At 50.5% G+C, this 24660-nt stretch overlaps 1 protein-coding gene across 4 annotated transcripts in view; it reads right to left on the reverse strand.

Annotated features, from left to right (window-relative positions):
* ARHGEF12 (Rho guanine nucleotide exchange factor 12) overlaps positions 1-24007 on the reverse strand; it is a 73695-nt gene extending 49688 nt beyond the window's left edge. For 2 of the 4 annotated variants that reach the window (XM_035345999.1, XM_035345996.1), the window contains exon 1: positions 23549-24007. In XM_035345999.1, coding sequence (XP_035201890.1) covers positions 23549-23580 — 32 coding nt within the window. In that variant the 5' untranslated portion in view covers positions 23581-24007. The remainder of the gene's footprint in view (positions 1-23548) is intronic. The other 2 variants (XM_035346000.1, XM_035345997.1) reach the window with 1 other exon arrangement.
* Positions 24008-24660: the final 653 nt, after the last annotated feature.

Below are 24660 nucleotides of genomic sequence, written 5' to 3' on the forward strand. Positions count from 1 at the left end.
ACACATAACTAGATTGTGCTATTCAATTTTCCTTTTAGGCTAGAAAATACGGAGTAGCCAACACAGCCCATCAAGGTGCACTCCAAGTACACTGCTGCCCGTGGTAGTTCTTTCCTACGCACCCTTCGCTGTCCCACTTCCAGAAGGGAAGGGTTCCTATTTCTCTATAAACAGGAACGTTTGGAAGCGGCAGAAGAAAAGCATCTCCAGAGGAGTTTCATCCACAGTCCGGTCATTCAGTCCCAGCCCAAGCAAGTGCCTGAGCTATTTTCCATGACACAAGCACTTGGATTTTTCCAAGAGCTGATGTCAGGGCTTTTCATGGAGAAAGAACTGCATTTACAGGGCCGGCAAGGAAGGAGGGCTTCCCCAGCAGCTATTCTCAATGTGGCCTTTGTGCTGCTCTGCTGCTGAAGCCAGGACCCTGCGAGAACTCTCAGTCCCCTCAGAAACTCTACAAAGGGGAGGGGACAGAGACATTTTCAGCAGCCGGCACTGTTCTGCCGCTCCTGACCGACTTCCAAGGCTCAGAAGCATCAGCTTTCCATCTCGGGGCCTGAAGCTCCAGCCTTCCAAGACAAGGCCACCTATTGTTTCCTGCCTCTACGACTGGGTAGGAGCAGACAAACAAACCGGAGCTGGGGAGGGGGGCAGTGGAAGAGAGCATAAATAAACCGAGTCGCTCGTGCGTCCCCCGTGCTGCCTTCGGGTGCAGCCTAAAAGCAAGATTCAAGTGGTGGGGATGAGGTTTGCCCTCAAAACGTGGTTCAGAAACTGATGAAGAACAGAGGTCGCCAGATCACGGCTGATTTTCTGCTGGTTTCCCAGTGTGGCTGGCTACAAGTTCCTAATTCTGTTTCCACCGCCGGGAATGCAAAATTCACATCTTTGAAATGGAAATAAATAAATAAATGAACTAAACATTAAGAAAAGCTTTTTAAAAAAGCCTGGTATTTTCTAAAACACCTTCAGAAAACGTCATAAAAATTGAAACAGAAATCCAGTGCTCTGCAAAGAAGAAATGCCCCCGATTTCTTCATTCATTTGCCGCAAGTTTTTCTTGCATTGCGCATGTAGCAGCATTGACCACGTACAGTAGAAAGGTCAAGCCTTGTGATTTCAGAAGTTATGACCCACTTTTCTTGCTTATTTATTTTTAAGTAGGCTATAGACAAATATTCCCAGGCACAGAGAGCTCGACCTTCCCTGAAGGAAGGAAAAGCAGCTGAAATATGGAAAAGCAGCTGAGATAAACACAGCGCGACAATAAAATGGGAGCTCCAAAATCTCCCTTTTCTCCCCATTTTCATATAACCTTGGCAACCTGAGCTTCAGCTCTTTGAGGGGGGAAAAAATACAGTGCAGAACATGGGTGCTCTGTTTCTTTCCCGATTTTGTTTTCTGAAAATCATTTAAAAACCCCCTTTTGCCCACAGCCTGCTCCCCACTATGGAAGGATCACATAAAGCAAGAGGGATTGTTGCGCAGACAGGGCGTGGCGGTCCAAATTAACCTGCCTCCGTAAACTGCAGCTAATTACGGGGAAATGAAATGTTTGCTTTGCCTGCCAATAATTGCAATACAGAGCTGGCTCAATGGAGGCAGCCCCGCTCCCCGCCTCCCTGCAACCACTCCTCCTACACGGAGTCTGGAAAAGCTTTCTAGTTAGATGCACACGAAAATCAAAGCGAGGCACAAAGGAAGCGGGGCGCTGCGGCAGACCTTTTTATTTCCCTAAACCGACCATAGGAACCCGAAGCCGTGGGATTTGCTGTCACCCAGCGCACGCAGAAGGGCTCGGAGATGGCTCCTCACGCCGCCCCAGCGCAGTCGAGCGCCTTTTGCATTTCATTAGGCACCCAGCCGAGTTCCTTAGTAATGCCGTGCCTCGCTTGTGGTCGTTGGGAAGCAGCAACAAGGCTGGTGTGTGGAAGCAGGTCTTAAAAACAGCAAAAGACAGCAATTAGAAAGGGAGGAGGAAAAACAGCGCATGCAATACAACTGGAAATGTAGCTTTCAAAAGACCGTAACACTAAGTCCAATTATCCAGCTTTAAGTTTTGCAAATATATGTACAAGGTTCAGAGCCACATTTGAATATTTGGCCCAGAGTTCACATTTCTGGTAAGTGAGCACAGGGCCTGGCACGGGAACACGGCACCTCCACAGCCTGTGAGACCTACGCGCGTCCTGGGTTCTAGATACCGGTAAGAAACAGGTCCTGTTCTCCAGTAACTGCACAAGCTGGGAATTAGGAGCCTTGCTCCTGCTGAAAGAGACCTGACATAGATGTCAGGGGATGCAGGACAGGGTAAGCCCTTGCAACCCAGCTTTTAGCGTAGACTCGAAGAGGTGAGCGGGCTTTTCTCCCTCTGTAGCTTTCAGAGCCGTACCATCTGTCTCCAGCTTTTTAAAATTTATGGGTATTTAACATCACATTAAGCCATACTTCCTCTCCTCCAACATGCCTTTCACAAGCTGTTTTAGAAAAGAACCAACAAGGTTAAGTCCTTCTGCTCCTTGGCACGGTGAGCTCCGATCTGACTCACCACCAGCTCGCTGCAGATTGATCTCGATACAGATTTCACTGTAATTTGGAACCATTAGCAGCAGAACACAGATCAGCAACACCCTCACCGATGGATTCGTGTATTTAAAAAGAATCAGGGTAGTTTGAGCCACTGCACAGAATGTTACCCCGATAACAAACGTGGTCAGCACGGCTAACACCGGCTCCAAGAAGAGCACCTTGCCTTAATTTAGATTTTCCTTGGATTCTCTCGGCGGCTTGTTTTAAAGGTGAACGTGCGTCAACTGCTCCAGAAACCTAACGCCAACACTCCAGACCCAAGACCTGCCGGCTCATCAGGAGGAGGAATTGATCAGCTCAGAGCTGAGCAGACACCCAACCAAGAAGCAGTTTCGGCCCTGCCTTTGCTTCTCCCACCCAGTCGTGAACCTTTGGTCAAACTACGCCCATCCTGCATAGGATGTGCAGACAACGCTCAGCCTTACGACCTTGGCAAAGCTTCTCAATATTTGCCAGCTGCAATAAACTCATTTACAGCTAATACATCTTAAACTACCCGAAGGCAAAGTGCTCCCAGTGGCCTAATTTACACCCAGGAAAAATCGGATCCACGCACTATATTACAAACGAAAGCTGGAGCAGAGAGCGGAGCAAGAAATCATTACCACGTTGTCGCTTAAGCTGTACAGCGAATTATTAGCCCTCAGCCTTTCAGCTTCTAACGTAGCTAATTCTCCCGGTGAAGTTTTACTAAGGCAGATGCAGACACCGAGGGCAACAAAATGAGTGTGCCATCACGAGTCTAAACTATCAGAGACTACATTAAGAATCTGCAGCTAATTGAACGTTTCACTTTGCTTCAGCACTTCCGAAGAGGGTTTCTCTCTTAGTAAAACTCTGATTTTACAAGTATCCGTGGAAGATTTCTCAACGGCACATGTCAGTTTGGCAGAATTTACAAAAAAGAAAGTGGGTGATGTGAACTGAACGAGGAAGACGTTAGCTAAGCTATACGCTGAAGTTACAGCTACCTTATTTGCATTGCCTAAGAAAAACAAAGAGCTGTCTGTGACACACAGACCCATTACTTCCTCTTCCCCTGAGACACAGGTCTCACCCACAGAGCACGAGGCAAAAGACTGTTTTGGGATACTCCGCGTGAAAAGTGCAAAAAATCCCGCCGGCATTCACAGCCAGCCTTCCTCCCCAGCATTTCATCCTCCCCTTCAGCTAAGTTCCAGGATAAATCCAAAGAGACCAACCGTAAAGGGCTGGAGCAGCAGGCAGGATTAGGATTTCACAGTAATATCAAGCCCTGTTTCTTCTACTATAAAATGGAAGGAACGACAGGAAAAAAACAGTAGTGAAGCCACACTGCTTGTAAGATGGCTCAAGACCCTGACAACAACATGAGTCAAACCCGTGGCTATTAATAGGTCTCCGAATGTGTTTGTGTGAGCATTCACCTCTTGCTTCTCTTAAAATAAAGCTCTAAGAAAGGAAAAAATCAGTTAGGTAGGAAACCTACCGGCTGTCAGGAGGCGATGGCAGCGAAATCCCTCGAGACGTGGCAGCGGTGCAGAGATCATCGGGCTACGGGACGTCTGGGGATCGGTTGGACCAGCTCTTTCCCCACCCCCTGCCCTGCCACCAGGTCTCGCTGCCTCCTCCCCGCGGGCACCGCCAGCTCCAGCGCCGCGGGGACAGCCGCAGTTGCGATACCTGCGGGTGGTCCCTCGGGATTTCGGGGTCACCCCTTGGTGGCCGAGCCACCCACGAGACTGCCGTCCTGGGGGACGAGCATCTATCCACCTTACAGCATAGCCACTCAAAAAAATAAGAGAGATGTAATAAATATATGCATAAGTGTGCACACACTACGTGTAACAGAAGCCCTAGCAGCGATGAGCACACGCCAAACCCTTTTGACATCAAATCTTCGTCCCCTGCATCAGCAGGAGCTATCGCTAGCGGCGAGAAGGCTCCGGGGGCTGTTGCTGTGTTAGTGCTGTCTCAATCCTACCCAGAGATTTTGGAGATCCTCTGCTGATGCAGGTTGCTTCATTTTTTCTTAATTTTCTAAACGCCACACAGCGAAATCCAAAAATAAAGGAAAATTTCAGAGAGAACTGTTTTCGGAAAACAAACAACGCACCTCAAAGATGGTTTCTTGAGCAGCAGTACTTAATATCACCAGGCATCAGCTCTCAGCTTCTCAAATCACAGTCACCGAGCCTGCAGAAGCTGGCGAGAAGGCTCTGCGAGCATACACGAGGGCTGGCACGTAATTCAGCATGGGGAACTGGGAGGAAGGCACCGCTGCCTGCATCTACACCCGAGGCTTCTTTCCTAGCTGTCAAAACCTTTGTTCTTCAGCTGAGATGCCGAGGCAGATTTTCCCAACGATATTTAATTGGCCATTTTTACAATGCAAACACAAAAGAGTAACTAAGGTTCAGGCAGCAGCCATTAAAAGAATGGAAAGGGGAAAATAAAAAGCCCTGCAAGAGAAAAACCTAAAGCTTCCCACCCTCCTTTTTCCGACAGATAGTGAAAGAAAAATTCTTCCCCTCTCCCCTGCATTCAAGGCAGCTATTTTCTCATCTTTCAGCATATTCACGGAGCGCAGAAAAGGAACAAAGACTCTCCGCTATTACCTGGTTCACCAGACACAGCTGAACAGGGAGATCCCAAAGGCCCGTTCCCAGGGGGAGCACGCCGAGACCGAGCCCCTCAAGGAGCCACCCCTGCGAAGCCGATTTTTTTTTATTATCCAGCCTCCCTGGGAGGCATCTGCCCGGCTGACCACTCGAGGAGGGATGGGACCAAACTCCACCTCTCCTCTCCCACCTCCTCCGCGGGGCAGCGTCCAGGCGGCGCAGCCAGGGGGGAGCTGGGATTTGAGCATTTTGCATTCCCGGAGCTCCCAAAGGACAGAGCAGCACCTACCTGGCAAGGCGCGTACAGTGTGCAGTACCTCTAGATGTGTTCTACGTGTGTACCTTTACATTTATGCGCGTAAATATTATGCTTTTTTTAAAAAAAAATCAGATCCCCGATCAAAGCAAGCGCATGAGGCACGTGAGCAAGGGCTTGGATTCTCGCAGCCAGATTTTTCCTCGGATCCTCGCAGCCTTGCGCGGGGTCGCGCCGTGCCACGTAACGCCTCCTGCTTGCGGGCGTTTTCCAAACAGCCGTCTCCAGCGTGGCACCTGAAAAGCACACGGCCACAGGAAAACACAGCCCCGGTATTGTTTTAGGAGAGAGGAGGGCAGGAAAGGGGGGTGAGAATGAAAGCACGCCTCTTTCTGTCATCCCGGGAAGGGAACCGGGAGGTCAGAGCAGGGGGGCAGCGAGCTCCTACGGCTCCGAGGCTGCTCCAGCCGTGGGGAAGCAGGACCGGAGGGGTGAAGGGGCTGTTTTCTTTTTCTGCCCCAATAACCTAATTAAGTTTGCAAGCGCTGCTAGCGGGATAGAAATTTCTTCACGCTACGCTGTCTGTTTGTGTTTGATTAATGTAAATCTTCCCAGGGCTCCAACCATGCCCCAGGCGCTGCGATGCCTGGCACTCCATTAGCAAGCAGCCAAGCCGCCACATGCAGCAGGAGAGGGGAAAAAGCACCATTTCTATTTCAGCCTCTGCCGTAAAACCACCTAATTCGACTGAAATATTTGGGGGAGAGGGAGGGGGTTGAATTGCCAGCCCTGAGCTCCACATCTTTCTCAAATCACGGGGGCTATGAAAAAGATGAATCTGCATAAATCACTTAATACATCCATAACGAGTTCCTTTCTTCTGCACTCAGGATTTATTTTTTACATGACAGAGGACACTCACCATAACTTGTGTGCTGCCCAGTCCAACGCGCGCTGGTACCAAATATAACCTCAGAGCCACAACTGCACCAGGGCTACAATTACACAGCAGACAGGAAGCCAAAGAAATCAACTCCTACCCCTATCTGCTCCACGGTTCTGAACATGCAGCAATTTCCCAGCCTGAGCTTGTATTTTCCATGCTTCCATCTTCCCTGTGGCGTGCATTATCATTTTCTAAAGAGCCGTAAGCTGTACTTAGCTGGTCCTTAGTCTGGAAGGTTTGCTCAGCTCTGCATTTTCTAGGAATTTCACGAATCAGACGCGAAAATGCCAGCTCTCAAAAAGAAAATGGTAACTGGAGGAAAGAGAAAACCAAAAGCACAGAGAGTAGCCAGCTGCTCAGCTACTCGCTGGCCAGCCCCTCTTCCTTTAACACTCCTGGTTTCTGACCTAAAGCACGGAAAAAAATGCCCAGTGCCTTTTTTAAGCAAACAGGGAATCACAAAGCCTTAAGGAAGTGAGGGAATGATCGTTGCAAATCCCAGGGCAGAGCTTCATAGCCACTCTACTCATGCCTGAGCGAGAATCACGTGCACAAAATGCCACTAAGACATGAAGAGAGTATCAAAGCAGAGAGATTTTGAAAGCTGGTTTATATTTTAAAATAAAGGATTTCCCGTTTTGTGTCCCTAATGCTCATCTGTAAGTGAAGCACTGATCAAACACCGTGTGCACCTGACATTAGCAACCTGCATTTTGCTTAAAACGTAGATTTTCCCCCTTGCTTCACTGCTCAGAGCAGCTCATTCATTTGCTGTCCCCTGCAACGAGCAGGGCCTGGGACGGATGGGCAGAACCAGGTTCCTATTCCCAGCTCTACACCCTCCATAAACCCGCGTGCCTCAGTTTACCCCTCCATACAAGAGCAAACCACCACTGGGCTAAGATTCTTAATCTGCTTTACAATCTTGAAAACAAACAGGTCTAACACTGTATTTTTTGTTACATCCCTGCAAAACTCAGTGCTTGCTTTTTCAGATCTGCAGGCAGAGGCTTTGGTTTGCAACCCTTCAGGTCAGTGAGCAAAGGAGATGAGCACACCGCAGAGCTGTGTCACGCCTTTACCTTGGAGGGGCCATTTTCAGCCCCCCTGAACAGAAAACCTCTTATTAGCATAATCAATTGTGCAAAAAAAAAAATGCATTTGTACCAGGAAACAGTCTTAAAAGCTTCGGGAATGGATCCTGCAGCCTTCTCTGAATGGCAAGGAAGTCATAAATACTGTGAAGATACTAAAACCTCCGTGTATCACAAGTATCGAGTGGAAGGATTTAAGCCCAGGACACAGCAGCCACATTTTTGGAAAACTATTACAAGAATGAAGTTCTAACTCCTGAGCCTCCCAGCACATTTGTTCGCTTCTTGCTCTGAGGTTTCCTTCTCGCTGCGAAACCAGCGCCGAGGAGGCCGCTGTAAGCAACCGGAGCCAGCCCAGAGCCTGCTCCTTTCCTGGAACACCCAATTTCTGGAAGAACATTGCTTTCCGAAGCACCAACCGTCATCTTTTGTAGCATATTGCACCCAGGATCGAAATGCCACAAACGTGGCACACCCCACCACTCGAGACAAAGTTCTCCACTCGCTCACAACAGGGATGGGCACAGGAACAACTGATTTGTGCCCGGGATTTATCGTGCAGCACCCTCACAGAACCACACAGCCCAGGGACGCAAGACCCAGCTGCTGGCTGCGGTTTCTGGCTTGGCTACGTAACAAGCTTTTAATTTTACAGCGTTCATTTTGATTTATATTTTATCTGCAGATTTTGAGAAAAAGCAACACAATGCGTTCCTTTCAAGTCCAAACCAACGCAGCTGCCAGGAAACAATGTAAAAACAAGGAAGGTTCAGGAATGGAAGCTTCTATCTTGCTTCCTACTCCGATTTCCCAGATTTCCTTCCCGCCGTACTCTCTCAGCCACGGGACGTAAGAAGAAAACAGTTTGGAAAAAATAAATCAATCTTTGACCAAAAAAGCTAGGAAGACCGTCTGGCACAACCAGGTTTTTAGAATAAATTAGGGACAGCTAAGATACGGCTTGGACTGCAAACGGAGTATCGCCGTTTAAATAAACGCCTCCTAAGAACATCGGCAAGACGGTGAAAGAATTAGCAGATGCTCCTCATTTAGCCAATGCAATAAGACGCCAAGGTAGGAAAATCACTTTTAAGTGCTTCTAAAACATCACACTGCAAGTTCTAAGGCTTGGAATTCCAGGTTTAGCTTCCCAGCGTTTTCCTCCCTCTGCTGTGCCATTCTTTGTCGAGTACCTACAATTTTGGCCGCCTCGCGCTCTATCGATTAGGGAACCCCTCGCTTCTTGCCCGTGCACAAACCACGCGCCCCGCAAGGCAAACAAGCAAAGCTCTTCTTGCTGCTAAATAACAGCATCAGCAGCTCTCAGCTGGTTAGGATGGGATATGGTAAATATTTATGCGGAATTCACAGACCTTTACCCCAATAAGGAGCCAGGCATGGGAAAAGAGCAGCTTCCCAGAGCTCCGTCCAGCGGAAGCGAAGGGGTCCCCGAGGGACGGGCTCCACACCCCTGCAAACAGCATCCGTGCAGCAGCAAGAGCTCCGCATCTCATCGCTGCCACCACGGGAGGAGCGTGCGCCACGAAACGCAACGCCTCGACACCCGAGGGCTGGGCATCGGGGCGCCAAACCGCTGCGCAATTTATGAGCTCCGAGAGGATGAAGAGATGTGGTGCTGAGAACGGATTTAGCCCAAACGCCATCCGGATACGGGGCAGAGAGGCCTGCATTTTGCATCAACGAGCCCCTAGGATTATAACACATCGCATCAACGCACAGAGAGCTTGCTATTACACCTCCTTAGCCCCCCGATGATGGGCAGCAGGGTTGTCCAGCTGCCCCATCAGTGTCTAACCACGGCACAGAGCCGTGCGCTACGAGCGCTGACCCTCCTCTTCTCCCTTTCAGCTGATGGGCTCAGGATGTTGATTTTTCCTATCTTTTATATAAAGCAACAAAAGATATCCCCTCATCTTAAATAAACAGGAACTCGCAAAAGCCTCGTTAGCATAGGGTTGGGGTTTTTTAAGAGAATAAACCTAAGAGCACAGGCAAAGACGACCTGCAAGAAAGCTCACCGATTTCAGCACGACACCACAAGGACACGAAGCCCACTAGATCACCGACACCTTCTGGATGTGACTGAGAAACATCTGTGGGTTTCCAAGCACAAAAATAGCAGGCCCCTCTTCTGCATGCAAATACCCACCAAGAAGCCGCGGAGAGATCAGAGCCAGGGAACTTCACTTCAGCAGTGGAAAGCAAGGCGAGTGTTGATTCGGTGCAAATCCATTTTATTTAGCAGCTGCACGCGGGACTTGCTATTTTTGTTGTTATAAAAGGGGCAGAATCGTCCTCTCTCACACACCACGACACCTCTTCCTTGTCACTTCAGGCACTGAAACCACACCTTTTTCACGCCTGCTGCCTTATTTTCAAGTCGTGCACACTTGAGGTTTCCTCCAGGCCCATCATCTTAAGAGCACGCTTTAAATTACTTCAGCTTCGTTTGAAAAATAGGAAACAGGTAGAGAAACAGGGAATTATTTCTGCAGTAGAAGAGCAGATCGACAACTGCTGAAGGATAAACACTACCCAGACGCTGACCAGCCATTCCATCTTCAACCTGTAATTGTTTTAATTTCTATAGATTAGTAAGAGATGCCTGCGTGGCACTCCCAGGAGCAGAGAAGCCACACACTTGGTGCATACAATGTACTGGGACAGAAAGCTGGACTCAGCACAGCAATGGACAGGTAAACTAAAAGGCCTGCAGACTTCCAGGTTTCAGGGTAGTTTGACACGAGTTACCTGAACGTTTTCAGGATCTTGGACACCAGAGGAGAACCCCCTAACAGGTGCCCTCTGCTTCCTAAGCACAGCAGTGGCCACAGGTTCACCACCTACTACGTGAAACTGCAACACCCACCAGGCAAAATTCAAACTAAAAGCTGTCCGAAAGGAAATGAGGGGCTGAAATCAAGTGTAAGACAAGCTCCAGAGGAGAACTACCCATAAAGAAACGAGCAAGGATGATTTAGGTACTGGAAAACCAGATAAACTCAGCAGGGTGGAAAAGTACAGAAGTAGGGGGGGAGGATAAAATACAACAGCTCCCAATTTATTACTCGAGACGTGACCCCATGAAGGTATCGGCGCATAAATCCTCTGGCTCTGCTCGGAACAAAACCCACGTCCCGGGCTCCAGCTGATGACCAGCAGCAGCTATCGGCACACGCTGGGATTAGGCGGGGAACCTACTTCGCGGAGTCAACCACTGCAAGACTGAACCACAGCTGTTTTGAACACACGGCTGCATTAACCTGCGGCAAAAAGCACTGCTAAAAAGTAAGTTTTAAATAAGAAAAGTGAAGTCCTCACAACTCTAAGCACAATTATCAAGCTTAACCATTTACTAATAGGAGGTACTGCTGAAGTAAAGATCTGCTAAGCAACAGAATTACAGAAGGCCCCACCATCTTCTGCCGTGACGCACAACTGCTACTCGATTTCCAACAGACAGTAATTAAAGTGGGAAAGTTTTGGCTCAAGCACGGAAACTGATTAAAAAGCAGCTGTAAAGTCTGTTCAATCTGTGATGCAGATAAAAAAACACCTATCTGCAAAAGCAAGAAGCAAAAGACCCTTTATGGACACGAACCCTAATTCGTTCAATCTCCCATTGTCTGGGCTGACTGCTGGCATAGGAACATGGGATATATGGAGCTTCGTTTAAAGGTCACACTGTTTCCTTCCTTAACTTTTTACCACGAGCAATTTTAGAAGCCATTAAACATTTTAGAACAGCCCGTATAAAAACAAATTTTTGCTTATCCTGCCTTTGAAGTAAGTTCAACTGATTTCAGTCAGCCTGCAATAGCGGGGGGGGGGGAAACAGCTCCAAAATACAAAATTTATGCCAGCCACTAAATTCAAACGTGAATCAATGCCAAGGCAGCATACTAAATCAAAGAGGGAGACAAGCAGTTATTGTATAGCTCACATTTTCAAAAGAGAGAAAAATGAGAAGAGGGACGCTCCATTTTCTGAGACAAAGTCTACTTCATTCACAGCAAGCTGCTGAACATGGTTGCTAAATTGTGTTATAATCTGAAGAGATAAAAAGCGAGAGCAGTAACGCGGTTTTAGCATTGATAACACCTTGTTATGGAATGCTCTAGAGCAGGAAGTTTTCAGTAATAAATACTTTGAGGCCTAATAAATTCTACTAACGGCTCACAACATACCGAGAACCGGGAAAAGAAAAAAGAGCTCGGCTCATTCTTTCCCAGGATCTCTGCGGATCCTTCTCAGATCACTGCAGATTCACCTCTCCCCAGCTTTATACGACAACACAAACCCAAAACGTCAGGACATGAACCACAAGTTCAATCCCGTAAGTGACAGCCAGCGCTGGTTGATCATTCCTGTATCCCCCACCTGTAGCCTTCCGCTTCCGAATGCTGAGAGGACAAAAACAAAACGCGAGGCAGCGATACCTGTATGCACAGCCCCAGACTCTGAAAACGCAGAGACCCATCCCCTCAACGCACTACAACCTACGTTCATTCTCCCACTGCTTCAGCACGGCAAGGGAAGCACAAGCACTGATGTTGCGAGCTTGCGGTATCTCCAGACGTTGTCTGTGAGCCAAATCCCAGTTTGCTTTAGCTCCCCCAGAACTAATTTTATTTCAGAGTCCGTCCTAGTGACGATTTCTCCTTTGCCCCGAAGCCAATGCATAATGAGCAGGCTTTTCCAGGGCCCTCCATATTCCCGCAGAGCATCGTGCCTCCAGCGCGCCACCAGAAGAAAATGAAGGTTTGGGATCTCAACGAAAGTTTTACCGGTGTAATTACGAGAGTTTTCTTCTCCAATCCCAAACCCAGAGCGCTCACGGAGCTCGTTACACCGGTGTAATTACGACGGTGCGTTTCCTCGCCGAGGCAGGACTACACCTTAATGGGGCCTGGGAGGTGATTCATCCAAATTCCTTCGTCCTTGCTCACCAGCTGGGCACTGCTGTTCAGGAGACTTCCTGCTTTGACCTCCGGAGGGAGAACAGCTCTACAGCCGAGCAAACCTTAACACAATGGCAGTTACTTCTCGGAGCATGATCAAATATACAGCATTATCGCTTCCCTTTCAGCAGGGAGCGCGTGCACCGCACCTACGGAAACCTGACAGCGCTCGCCCGTCCTACCAGCTTCGGCTGGGAGCCATCCGTGCCTGCAAGAAACCGCAGCTCCCTCAGGGCTGGATCAAAGCATGCTCTAAATGCCAACACACGGACCTCCCTCTCCGATTTCCACTGTTAGCCGAACACGTTGGCTACCCATCAGCAGTTGTCCACGGTCAGACGCCCTGGTTGGATTAAACAGAACGTTGTGCATCACCATAACCGACAGCTGCGAGGATTCAGGATCCCACACGTGCAAGAAACCAGGGAACGTAGAAACGAAGCGCAGAGAACATCAGCACTCAGCATCGGGAAGGAAAATAACATTTCGTAGAAGTTTACGAACCGCCAGCAGTAAGGCGATTTCTCCAAGGCGTTTTCTGCCCGGGGCTCCAAAATGGAATATCTGCAACCAGCCCCCGTGCGGCACGGAAAGCACCGGGATGTCAACAGAAGTGCTTTATCTAAAGCAAACATCTCCCCGTGATGGAAAAGAGAGAGGAGGGGGAGAGCAGAGGAGGGGCGCAGTCTCACAAGATGAAATTCATTTGCTACTGGGCATTTCTTCCTGCGTGTTATCATGCAATCGAATTGGGTTGGCTGCCACTGAGACACAGCCCAAGTGCTCCTCGGTGCCAAAGGGCTGCCCCCCCGATGGGTTATTCCTGCCAGACTCATGCGGCCTGACAGCTATACCCAGCGTGGCCGCAGCTGGAGAGGTGACGGAGACAAAGGGAGGATGCAGCGTGCACGGATCCTCCGAGCAAGCAGCCGATTCAGAAATACTCCTAGCACCGGCACCACCGAGGAAGCGCTTCTTAAAATCCCACAGGAAACAAGCTTTCCATTTTGGGTTCCTGGTATTTCAGACTTCTCATCGCCATACAGCTAATCGTTGTATTTTATATTTACTGCCACGGCAAACTGATCCAAATGCGACTTGGAGATGATTTCACTGAGGGATTTAAATCAACAAGGTCCCTGAGCAGGACTGTCCTTGTGTGAAGTGTCCAGAGCCCCTCTGTGCCTGGCCTCACAACTGATTACAAATCTTCCCCCCCCTTTTTTTTAAAGCTCATTCTTTGTATGCTCTTTGTTATTTTTTCCTCTTTATCTAGTTGTTGAAAATGAACTTTTGGGGCCAATTTCAGTTTTGATTTAAAGGATATTTCATAGAGAGGGAGAAGGAAGGGCAGAGGGAGAACCTTAAATCCCTACACACGCTCCAGCGTAACCCTCATTTTGTGGACAATACATTCCTACTGCCCAATAAAACTACAGGAACCAGCACATTTTGGTGCGTGAAACTCGCACCAATTTCTGGTCACTCGCTGATCCACCTGAGCGAAACCCGTTCACATTCCGGGAGCACCTTACGGATCCGGGGGAGCCATTTTCCCGTCCGCCAGCAGCAGCAGATGGAGCAGGAATTCCAGCACGCCGAGCCAGCGCGATGTTCCTGTCCTTGCAGGAAGCAGGCGGCCTCGCTGAAGCAGCCACGATGATCAAAAAAAAAAAAGGGAGGGGGAAAGGGGCAGGTCCTTTCCATCCAGCTGAACTCCAGCCAGAAGCGTTCAGGCTTGCAGACAGCCCCAAACTCAAACCTGTTGCAAGGCTGCTTCCTCTCCCCCCCGCTTCCCTCCGAGCTTAATTATCCGCTTCTGCCTGCAAGTGACCCAGGGGCAGGGCTGCGAGCACCAGCCTCCTCCAGCAGGGCCGCTCCTGACCGTCAAAACAAGGCTGGATCGGCACCCAGAGACTCTCCCCTCCGCCTGGCGCCCGCCAGGCAGCGTAGGTTTTTATCTGGCGAGCAGGCAGGAGCGCAGCACACCGCCAGGAAAGAAGTGTTTTCCTGGCCCCAGCCTGCCGTGCTGATACCCCAGCCACAGAGGGGGAGGCAGCAGCGCAGGTGAACAGGTGCAGACACCGAAAAAACACCGTTAATGTCTCCCCGACGAGTGCAAACCCTGATAATAAGCCTGCTAAAAGGAAAAGGGAGAGGAGGTCAGGGTTTGCTATGCAACACATACAGCTGAAGTTGCACTGGTTAACATCCAAAGTAAACAGCGCTCCGGAGTTTAAAGCTATCACCAGCATTCCTACATCCTTCCATGCTGGAAGAACAAAAAAAAGAGCAGGCGTGCTTTTCTATTTTCTTTTTTTAAAGTATTCCAGGCTTTTCTTCCCATAGCAACGTCCGTAACGCAGGTGGGATGAATGGTGCACAGAACTTCGCAGAGCGTAAAACCTGGGATTTCTCAGGCCTACCTGCAGGCTGCTTTGTACTTAGCAGCTGCTGAGAGAGGATCATTGCACCGGGACACCACAGCACCTGCCACTGCGGCGACCTCCTTCCAAGCCTGTGCCCGTCCCCAAACTATCACAGGGCACTTCCCTTCCCAGTGCAGGTTCCGTATCGCACGGGCAGAGAAGAAGCCCGTGACAAGGTGTCCGTGTTACCAGCACCCTGCAGACTTTGGCACGGCCTCGATAGAGCCGAGGGAAACCCCACGCGTGCGAATGGCTTTCTCTGCAGCATCCCCGTTCCACCTCCATCAGCCAAAACGATCGAGCCCGTCGGTTTGCGAAGATCCGATCTGCACCCACACGAACCACTTCCGCTGCCGAAACCACAGGGACTACACAGGGCAAACCACAACCTATCATTTTGTGTCTCTCAACATACAGCAAGAACAAATTGCCAACTTGCGAGCTGCAGCTCAGCGTTGCGAGATCTCCAAGCTGTCTAAGAACTCTTGTCCTTGACACAGAGGTATTGCTGGCGGGCCATCGCTCCCTCTCACCCCAACGTTCAGGGAGTTCACGTCGTACAAATTCATCCTCCTCTCTTTCACAGCTCCCCCTGACCACCTTTCCCAAAGTTGTAATGCTGCCCAAGCAAGGCAGGTCAGATGGCTACATGCTCCGGAGCAGCAGGGAATAAAAACGCACTTTTAGGATCTGAGAACAGCAACTTACTTTTGGCTGAAGTCACCATCTCACTTCGGACTGTGCGTAATAATTTTTCAGAGGGTGGAAAGAGCTATCTTATCTGCACAGCTCAGAAAACCACACGATTTTCCTCTCTGAGAGCCACGTACCAAAAGAACAAGACTCACTACCACCAGCACGGCTCAAATACTGTCACGGGGGACTGCTGTCACTGCGAGCACAGCGCGGTTTCCGAAGGCACTGCAGTACCCTCCTGGAGGAACAGGGGGGTACCCAGGCACCAAACCCACCTCCCGTCCTCCCCAGCAGTCAGCAGGGCTGCGCTCCTGGCAGCGTTTGTCATTTTTTTTGCCTTACGCAGCAGGTCCTGGCCCTTTGCTGCTGGCGTGTGCCTTCAGGAGGCAGCGGCAGGCAGGAAACCTCCCTCGTATCTGGCCGCTGCCACCACCTCTCCCGTTTCTCTCCCTCTCACTCATTTCCTATTGACTTTCGCATGTCTTACGCTGCAGCTTTTTCCTATTTCCTTTTGCTCCGCGCTCATTATAGCTCCTCTCTCTCGATTCTCTCCTTCTCCCCCTTTTCCCGACACTCCCCTGGCGGCTTTAATCTCCCTCCCGGTCCCCCAGGCTGCCCTCCTGCAGCTGGGCACATCCGAGGCCGGCGACGGTGCCTCTGTGCCACAGCAGCGCCGAGAGGAGCCGCCTCGTCTGATGTGCTGCCAGCAAGCTGCACCAACAGCCACTATCATAACACGGTGGAAAGACTTGCAAGCAGCCATCAGATACTTGAGGGAGGCTTGCAGGTTGGAGCTTGTACGTTTATGGGAGGGGTGGACTCCGAATCCCGTACCTCTCCTGGATCAGACCGGTGCTTTATTCAGCTGGGTCTTTTCCTCCAGACCGGGAAATGCTCGCGCAGGTCAATTCAGGTCCCACCGACGCCTTCCAGCACTCCTCCAGCGCTGCAGCTCAGGCGGGACTCCACAAGAGAGCACCTGGCTCTTCGTAGGTCACTGGTTCGTGGTGGGAAGGCAACTGAGCTCTTGGTAACGTGATTGCCTGCGACACCACAAAACCGAGGCTCACAGTTTACAAATAAAAGCCAAGGCAGCCTCTCACGTAAACAGGATTATTTGTGCCGCCGCTCACAGTTTCCAGGAGGAACAGTACGTGGACAAAAAGACAGGCTTCCACCACCATTTCTGCAGACTTCTAATACATAATTCAAGAGCTCAGGAGCCCACAAACCGATCCAAGCCTTGCCCTGGCAAAAACCCTATTTGTTGTGCCAACTGCACGCGACCCAGACTTCCCATACGCTGGGATGCTCGCCTGAGTTCCTAACATCAACACTGCAACATCATTGTACCCAACAAAAGAGGGGCCTTTTGCTCATTTCACACAGTCCAGCCCATCTTTTGGGCAGCTCTCATCCTAAAAACGTTAGTTTTTCTGACCCACGTAAAAGACGGGACGTAAACGCACTCCGAGGACAGCACCGACCGTCAGCACGACGTTTGACAGCGCCCGGGGAACCAACATGACAACGATTCGGATGGATTACAACCGAATTATTTCAAGTCCAGGAACTCACATGCTATGCCTTCGGGTCTTTTCCAGCTCATGTCTTCGGCCCCGGCAATGACACCATTCATTTGCTTTCCCTGCGCCCGGAGGATTTCACGACGTACCTTCCCAACTGGCATCGCGCAGCCCCACAAGTTTCAGCGTTGTCAAAACAAAGCTTAAAATAGCCCCGCAGATAATTTTTAAGCATTTGCCAACAAATGTAAACAGCATCCTTTCTTACTTACCAGACTGCGTTACATGGCGCAGCTCTGCGAGGAAGGGTTCCTGCCCATTGGTCTTAAAAGTCAAACAGACAAAATACTGAAAATACTCAAGAAAAGGATGCAGAATAATAACAAAGCATAAGCGACGGTTTGGAGACTATTTGTGAATGTCACGGTCTGAGCATTGTTTGTTTTGTTTATACTATTTATAATTATGCTTACATTTCAACATAAAATAAGGACACCGCTTTTTCCTGTCATTTTAATGTATTTATTTTAATTTAAAAAGTAAACCTTGTTTCTTCCTGCCATTTTCTCAACACGCTGTTCCTATTTTGTACGCCTTGGTATCCTGCCTTTATCCTTCGTACGTTCTTGCAGGTTTTTTTCTCCCTTCTCACGTAACCAGTAACTCTGCTACTCCTTCCCTTGTCCTTACGTCGAGGCATTATCCACACACAGGCTCCTGACCCTTGGCTTCATCAAGCTGAGACATGAACTGACATTTCTGTTCTTTACACCTAGTAATTATCCAGAACAGGGCCACGAAACAGAACAGAACACAGGATCACCTAGCCGAAAGCAAGCACCCGGGTTTGTTTTCTCTTAGTGCTACTGGTACCTCTCACCGGAGCAAGATCTCGTTTTCTCCAAGTAGGTAAAACATCAGGAGTAGGGCGAGTGCAGGAAAAGAGTGCTCAAAGGAATATTTGTGCAGCCTCACAGAGGCCACCAGGAGCATTTTTACCTGCATCTCGGATCACCCAGTCTGCAAATGCCGGGATAATACAAATGGGATGCATCACTGAGCCTCCTACCAGCAATTTTCAGGGGGCTGAAAGAGGTGTTAAGTGAGAAACCTGGAGGCTAAGGCCCTGAAAGCAAAAACCTAAGCTTATCTCTCAAGCAGCAGAGCCAACATACTTCCCCGGTGACCCAGAAGGACCACCTAGACGTTTAAGTGCAGAATTCAGTCTCCAGACCAAGGCAAACACTACTTCTTTGAGACACTTTGCATAACCATGCTGCTGGCCAGGGTGGGGGATGGAGGCTGTAACCCCTGAGAGGGAAGCGATGCCACCCAGAACTCGGGGGGAGAAAAAGAGCTGGTGGCAGAAATCCCAGCAGTTATACACCAAGGCTTCTCGGGAAAGCAGCGGGGCAGCAGCAGGCACTGAAAACACTCAGCAAACGGCGTTCACACCAAGTACTTAGAGCACAAACTCACTCAGAGAGCTGCTTCTTGAAATAACCTGAAAAGATCTTCGGGATATAGCTAAGAAACATATAAAATAACTGGCACAGGTGTGCTCAGTGTTCTATACCACCTTCAGATGGGATGCCAAGTAATATTCCATGCCTAAACCACTGTTTTTACTACGTGATGTGTAACAGTTCTGAGAGCAATCAGGGAGCAGCAGCACTGAGCAGTTTTCTGAGGGCCAACAAACTTTTACCCTGCATGGGCCACGCTCATCAGCACCGGGGTCAGGTTTACTCTTGCTGGAAGAACACAGACCGACACCCCCAGGGCTCACCAGTCCTAGGTGAACGGCTCCAAGGTGCACGTTCCTTACCAGGCATCTCTGCAGGCCAGCAGCAGGCATCAGCAAAGCAAACCGTGATCCCGAAGCACTCCGAGGTGCAAACCTTTCTCTCCCAGGGAGAAACGGGGAGGCAGAGGCAGCCCAGAGGAGGACGACAGCCACAATAACTATCTGAAGAGCTCCGATTGTCACCAAACCCTTTCTCCAGGCTTCTCCCGCAATCCCCCATACCCTCTAGGCTTTCCATAATTAGCTCTGCTAAGTAGTGCTGCAGCTAAACGAATCGTGCCCTGACTCCTGCGGACCTGGACAAGATTTTTGCACAGCCAGAATTCGAAACAGCCTACATCTCGGTCCGGTTCCCCATCTACCCATGTGAAACACTAATAAATGCCATAATAGGAGCTGTGTGCAGGGAGAATTATACAATCTGGCTAACAGACGAAATATCATTCCTGCCTCCACCCAAATAATCACGACGCCCACAGCTCTGTTCAAAACTAGAAAATCAAGCTCACCTCAACTTCTGTCTCTAGTAAAAGCCCTAATAAATTATGCAGCACCAACTGGTAGCGTTCGCTTCTCTCCGAGCCAGTAGTAAACACCGGAGACAGCAGCCCCTTCTGACAGCTTCGGTAACGAAATCAGTAAGAAACGAGGTTACGCACAGATGACGTCAACTACTGATTCACAAACACAGTGAAACAGAGGGAAAACAAGAACATCGGCTGTGATGCCTATTATCAGGGACGCAGAAAGGTTTGGGTTGGGAGGGATCTTAAAGATCATTTGAACGCAACCTGCACGGGCAGGGACACTCGGCCCTAAAATCAGGCTTTTTAGTCAGGAGAAACGGCTGTTTGACCGCAGCCCACTTTCCCTAAATAATCTCACAAACTCTCCTAATTAAGAAAGCGCACGGTAATAGCATCTAGCTGCTCGGTGACAGCGAGGTGCGACTTTCTCTGAAGTTCTCTTACCCTGGTGAAGAAAAGCTGCTTTCTTCCCCCAGCACGGGGTTAAAGGAGCCCCAGCTACCAGGGGACTCGCAAACAGCCAAAGACAGCGAAAGTGCATCTCAGCAGATAAGAGCCAATTAGGGCCTATTTTAGTACCAAGTGAAGAGCGAATCAGCAATTAAAAGCCTCTCAAGGATAATTACGTGTCAATTCTACCTCTCCTATTTTCCAATCATAGCAACAGGAACTACAGCAGGGTTATAAATAAAACTCCTCCGACGGGAACTGCACGGGGAGGGTAAGCGGTCTCCCGACAGGACGCCCCGAGAGCATCCCTTCTTTCGGAGGGCTTCAGCAAGCAGAGAGAGAAACCCCGGGCGAGTCCTGGAGCCGTGCAGTTGTTTCACTCGGCAGAGCGCTTGGAACGGTGACAGGAAGAAAAATACAGTTAACTGCGAGGCAAAAAATATTAATCGCACACAAATGTTTCTTTAGTGTCATAACAGGATACAGCCCGGTTGTGATCATCCTTCAGCGGCCAACCAGGGCCCGCGAAGGGCTGAGTTTCATCCCGGCCCCGGTACGTCCTTGCAAAGAATCCAAGCCTTATCTCGGCCGGCCATGTGTCGCCTGCCACGCAGAGAGCAACGCCCAGGGCGGCCGCACAGCTCTGCCGCGAGGCAGCGGGGGCACTTCTGGAAGCGGCCCCCTGCCCGAATGGCAACGCTGGATGCTGGGAGCTCGTAACAGCACCCAGCAACAAGGACCCAGCCTGGTGAGAGTAATGAGGAGGGAGCTCGAGGACAAACTAACAGGAGTTTGCAGGCCAAAAGGCGCAGCTCCCTCCTGAAAACAGAGCTGGCTGAAGTGGAGGGGCTCGGTCTCACCTGCCCGCTCCAGGTCCCCTCACCGTGCCCATTTTCCTTCGATTCTGAAGGCAATCCAGACCAACAGCTCCAATACAGATGCGCACCCAAAATCTTACTCCGTTAAGCAAGATAAATGCCACCCCAGGAGGCCTCCAAGGAAATACAGAAGAGCTAAGAGAAGATTAAATTGAGAGGGTGTGAATGTTTACAGACAAAGCGGCAGGGCAATAAGACTGAAGATGAACTGCGTGATACGGTCCACCGGGCACCAGGGTTATGAAAAGCAGCTGACAAAGTACAAGAACATCCTGCAAGAAAGAAGGGGAAGTAGACGTCACTGCTTGGGGGTCTGCACCTCTCATAGCAGCATCAGAAGCCACGCAGGACACCACGGCTATCCTGGGCATCCCTCTGCTCGCGCACGTATTTCTAAATCTCATGGATTCCTAAATTTCAAGTACTACTTCATAAATTAATCCTTTTTTTTTTCTGCCCGCACCCCTTGCACGTTTCTCCAAAAGCAGAGAAGCTGACCGGGAAGGGCCCGTGCCAGACGGGCAGACACTGAAATCTGCTGGGCAAAGGAAGAAAACACCACGAGACAAAAAAAAAGCCTTCGATTAGTGAAAACATCGTTTATCACCCTGGCTATAGAGCAGCACCAGACACGGCCATTCCTCCTAACTCCTCCTCATTTACACAGACTTTAACGCCCTGCATGACCTCGTCAGCAGAGGACACGTGAGGGACAGGACAAGTGCAACCTGGACAACGGGAATGCCGAAGAGCTACCAAAACACGCGGGATTTCATCTCGTTTTCACCTGACGGGACACGAAAGGAAGTATTTGCTGTCTTCAGCAGCTATACGTTTGTAAAAGGCAACTACGGAAAGCTAACACGGAGAGAAATGCAGGCCCATGCTGCCCCACGATACTCCTAATGCCATCCGGCAGAGGTGCAAGCTGAGAGTTTTTGGTTTTGTTTTCAAGGCAGTTCCCAACTCGATCGCACCAAGGAAGGTCACCGAGAAATAAGGGGAGAATTAAACACGTCAGATGACTTGTGCCGTGCGGATCTAGTGACACCAGGAGCTCTGAGTTTATTTATGTTGCACCTGCTTTGCATTCCAAGCCTGAGAGCGGGACCCAAAGAGGCGACACGGGGGTTTCCTGGGCACAGTGGGAACCCAAGCCTGTCCCCATCATCGTGCGAGCATTACAAAATCCTCGGCATTAAAATCACCTGAACCGAAACCCTGATGGGACACCGAACAGCAACAGGCACTTCCACGTAACCAAAAGCAACAGAAAATGGAGACTTTTCTCTTTTTTTGGTCTCTGCTACAGTTTTAATTTGGCTGTTCCAATTCAATAATGGAAAGTATTTTGTTTTTACTAAGCAAATATAACTCCATGTCCTCGTGCTTCCCCCCCCCATGCAGCACAACTGCTTCTTGGTATGAAAATCCTGCTGCTCCTTCAGATATCTTGCAACCCACCTTAAGATATATGCTCTTAAGTACAATATTCTTGCAAACCTACTGAAACATCACCTTCGTTTTACTGTCACTGTCTCGCCTGATGTAGAGAAGTGTCCTGCAACTCCACAATATCTGTGGTGTTCATACACGTGCACCGCAAACAAAAATAAGAAGAAATAGCGAATAAAAACAGCAAGGAGCCCCGCAGCCCCAGGCAGCAACAACTTCACCTCCTCTGCTAGTACAAAAGTATTACGCAGTTCATCTCAAAGTCTCGCTGCTCTGAGAATAGCACAGAAATAAACACCGACCCGATGCGGCTCCTCGCTGTCCTGGAGCACTGCTCAACCTCTGCCAAAAGGCCCAGGAGTGAATTACGCCTGCTCTTTTCTGCCCGCACCTGGGATCCCCGAGGGATCTCAGGCACCCAGAAGCATCATCCCTGTCCCAGCCCTGCTTTACCTCCTGTGCCAGAGCTGCTTGCGTCGGTCGTGCAAGGCCCGAGAGGCGAGGCCTCTGTCTCAAACACATTTGCACCTTAACCACCAAACACGCACAGTAATGAAAAACGCAATAAAAACCGTAATAAAAGAGAAGCTGGTTCTGCTTGCAAGCATCAAAACAAACTATTTTTCCTGCTCACCATAAAAAAAAATTCATCTACAATTCCATCTCAAAAGCACCTAAGGGGTTTCCTACTGATTTTTTTTCCCTTCAACGTATAAAATATGTTTTTTTACCGGCCTCGGTAGCATCCGAGCAGAAGAATCCCAGCCTGCTAACAAAATGCACGTGGCAGCACCTGCAGAGGAGCCCAAAGGCCCGAGCAGGTATCTCAGGCAGGAATGATCTGACTGCTACGGTCGTGCAGCCACCAGCACCATTCCTGCTCGGCGACTGCTCCTCCTGCCCTCACCTGATGTGACCTCCGTGCAAGGCTACGGCGCTTGACCTGCCGAGAAGCAAGCGTGTCCTCGACTCAGCTTTTGAGCTCGAGACTTCAGCCGTACCCTAAACTCGTGCTGCTTTTCCTGCTTTACTTGGCGCAGGAGCGGTTCCCCTGGGTTTTCCTACCAGCACCGCGCTGGCCTGGGAGCGGAACGAGAAGCCCTGGCAGGCGTGAAAGCAGTTGGACTTGAAATTCTCCAAAGTTAACCCCGGAGCCTTGACAGTCAGCCACCCCAGGTACGTGCTGATTCTGATGCCCAGAAATACGATTTAATCCTGATTTTCTCATCCCGTCACCGAAGTCAAAACGCGGAGGACGCGAGCCCTAAGGCAGAGCCTAAACTTCATTAAAAACAAACTTATTTCATACTGACCTGTCCGTGATTGTGGACTGTGTGCCACTCATTGGAGCCTTTGGCAAGAAGTCGTATTATCCACTTTACATTTTACTCTTATTGCAGGAATATTACCGAGGCTTGGCCCCCCACACGCACCGAGGTTCCGGCTCCAGCCTCGCTTCAGAAGAGGCATGCACAGAGAAATTCAGTTCAAGGGCAGGGGAAAAAGAAAAAAAAAGGAAAAAAAAAGAAAAAGAAAATCCCAAACTCTTCTTGCAGTCACTCGGAATATCCAGACCACGGAAGTGGAGGGGGGGGGGGGGGGGGGAATTGTTTAAGGAAAAATTCCAAAAAAAAAATAAAAAAAAAAAAGCTGTTCCCCAAGGTGCCCCCCGCGATGGGAACGGGGGGGTAAAGGGGTCTGCAGAGCGAGGAACCCCTCCGGGGAGCAGATCCTCGGTGGTCCTAGGGCAGGGAGCGGGGGGCTGAGCCCAGGGGAGGCCGGAGGCCGCCGGCCCTGCCGCCTCCCCGCGGGGTGCCCCCTCCCCGCCGCTGGTTTGGGGGATTTTTTTTAGGGTTTTTCTTCTCCCCCCTTTTTATCTCCCGACGGCTGCCGGTGTCCTCGGGGTCGCCGAGACGAAACCGGGTCCCATGTCCCCGTCCCCCGTCGTGTGTCCGTCCCCCCCCCCCCCCCCGCCCGCCGGCTCGCCCGTTTAGGGGAGGGGGGCGGGCGGGTGGGAGCTGCTGTCCGGCTGCCTGTCCGTCCGTCCGCCTGTCCTCAGGCCCGGGGCTCCATGCCCGGCCTCGCCGCTTGTCCCAAACCGGAGCGATGTGGGGGGAAAGGGGGGAAGGGAGGGGGGTCGAGGCCCGGCCTCCCCCAGCCCGGGGAGGGGGGAGCTCGGCTCCGTTCGTGGCCTCTACCCGCGGGGAGGCCCCGGCCCTGCCTCGGGCACGGCGCGGCGGGGCAAAGTCCTGCTGCGAGGGGAGCTGCCGCTGCCGCTGCCTCCTCCTCTTCCTCCTCCTCCTCTTCCTCCTCCTCCTCCTCCCGGTTCCGGCCCGGCCCCGCTGCTGCCGGGCGGGAGCGGAGCCTCCCGGTGGAGGCCGAAGCGAGCCGGGCCTCCCCTGGCCTCCGGGGGGCTCAGCCTCCG

This window comes from Oxyura jamaicensis, chromosome 24, assembly GCF_011077185.1.
Source record: "Oxyura jamaicensis isolate SHBP4307 breed ruddy duck chromosome 24, BPBGC_Ojam_1.0, whole genome shotgun sequence".
Lineage (NCBI taxonomy): Eukaryota > Metazoa > Chordata > Aves > Anseriformes > Anatidae > Oxyura > Oxyura jamaicensis.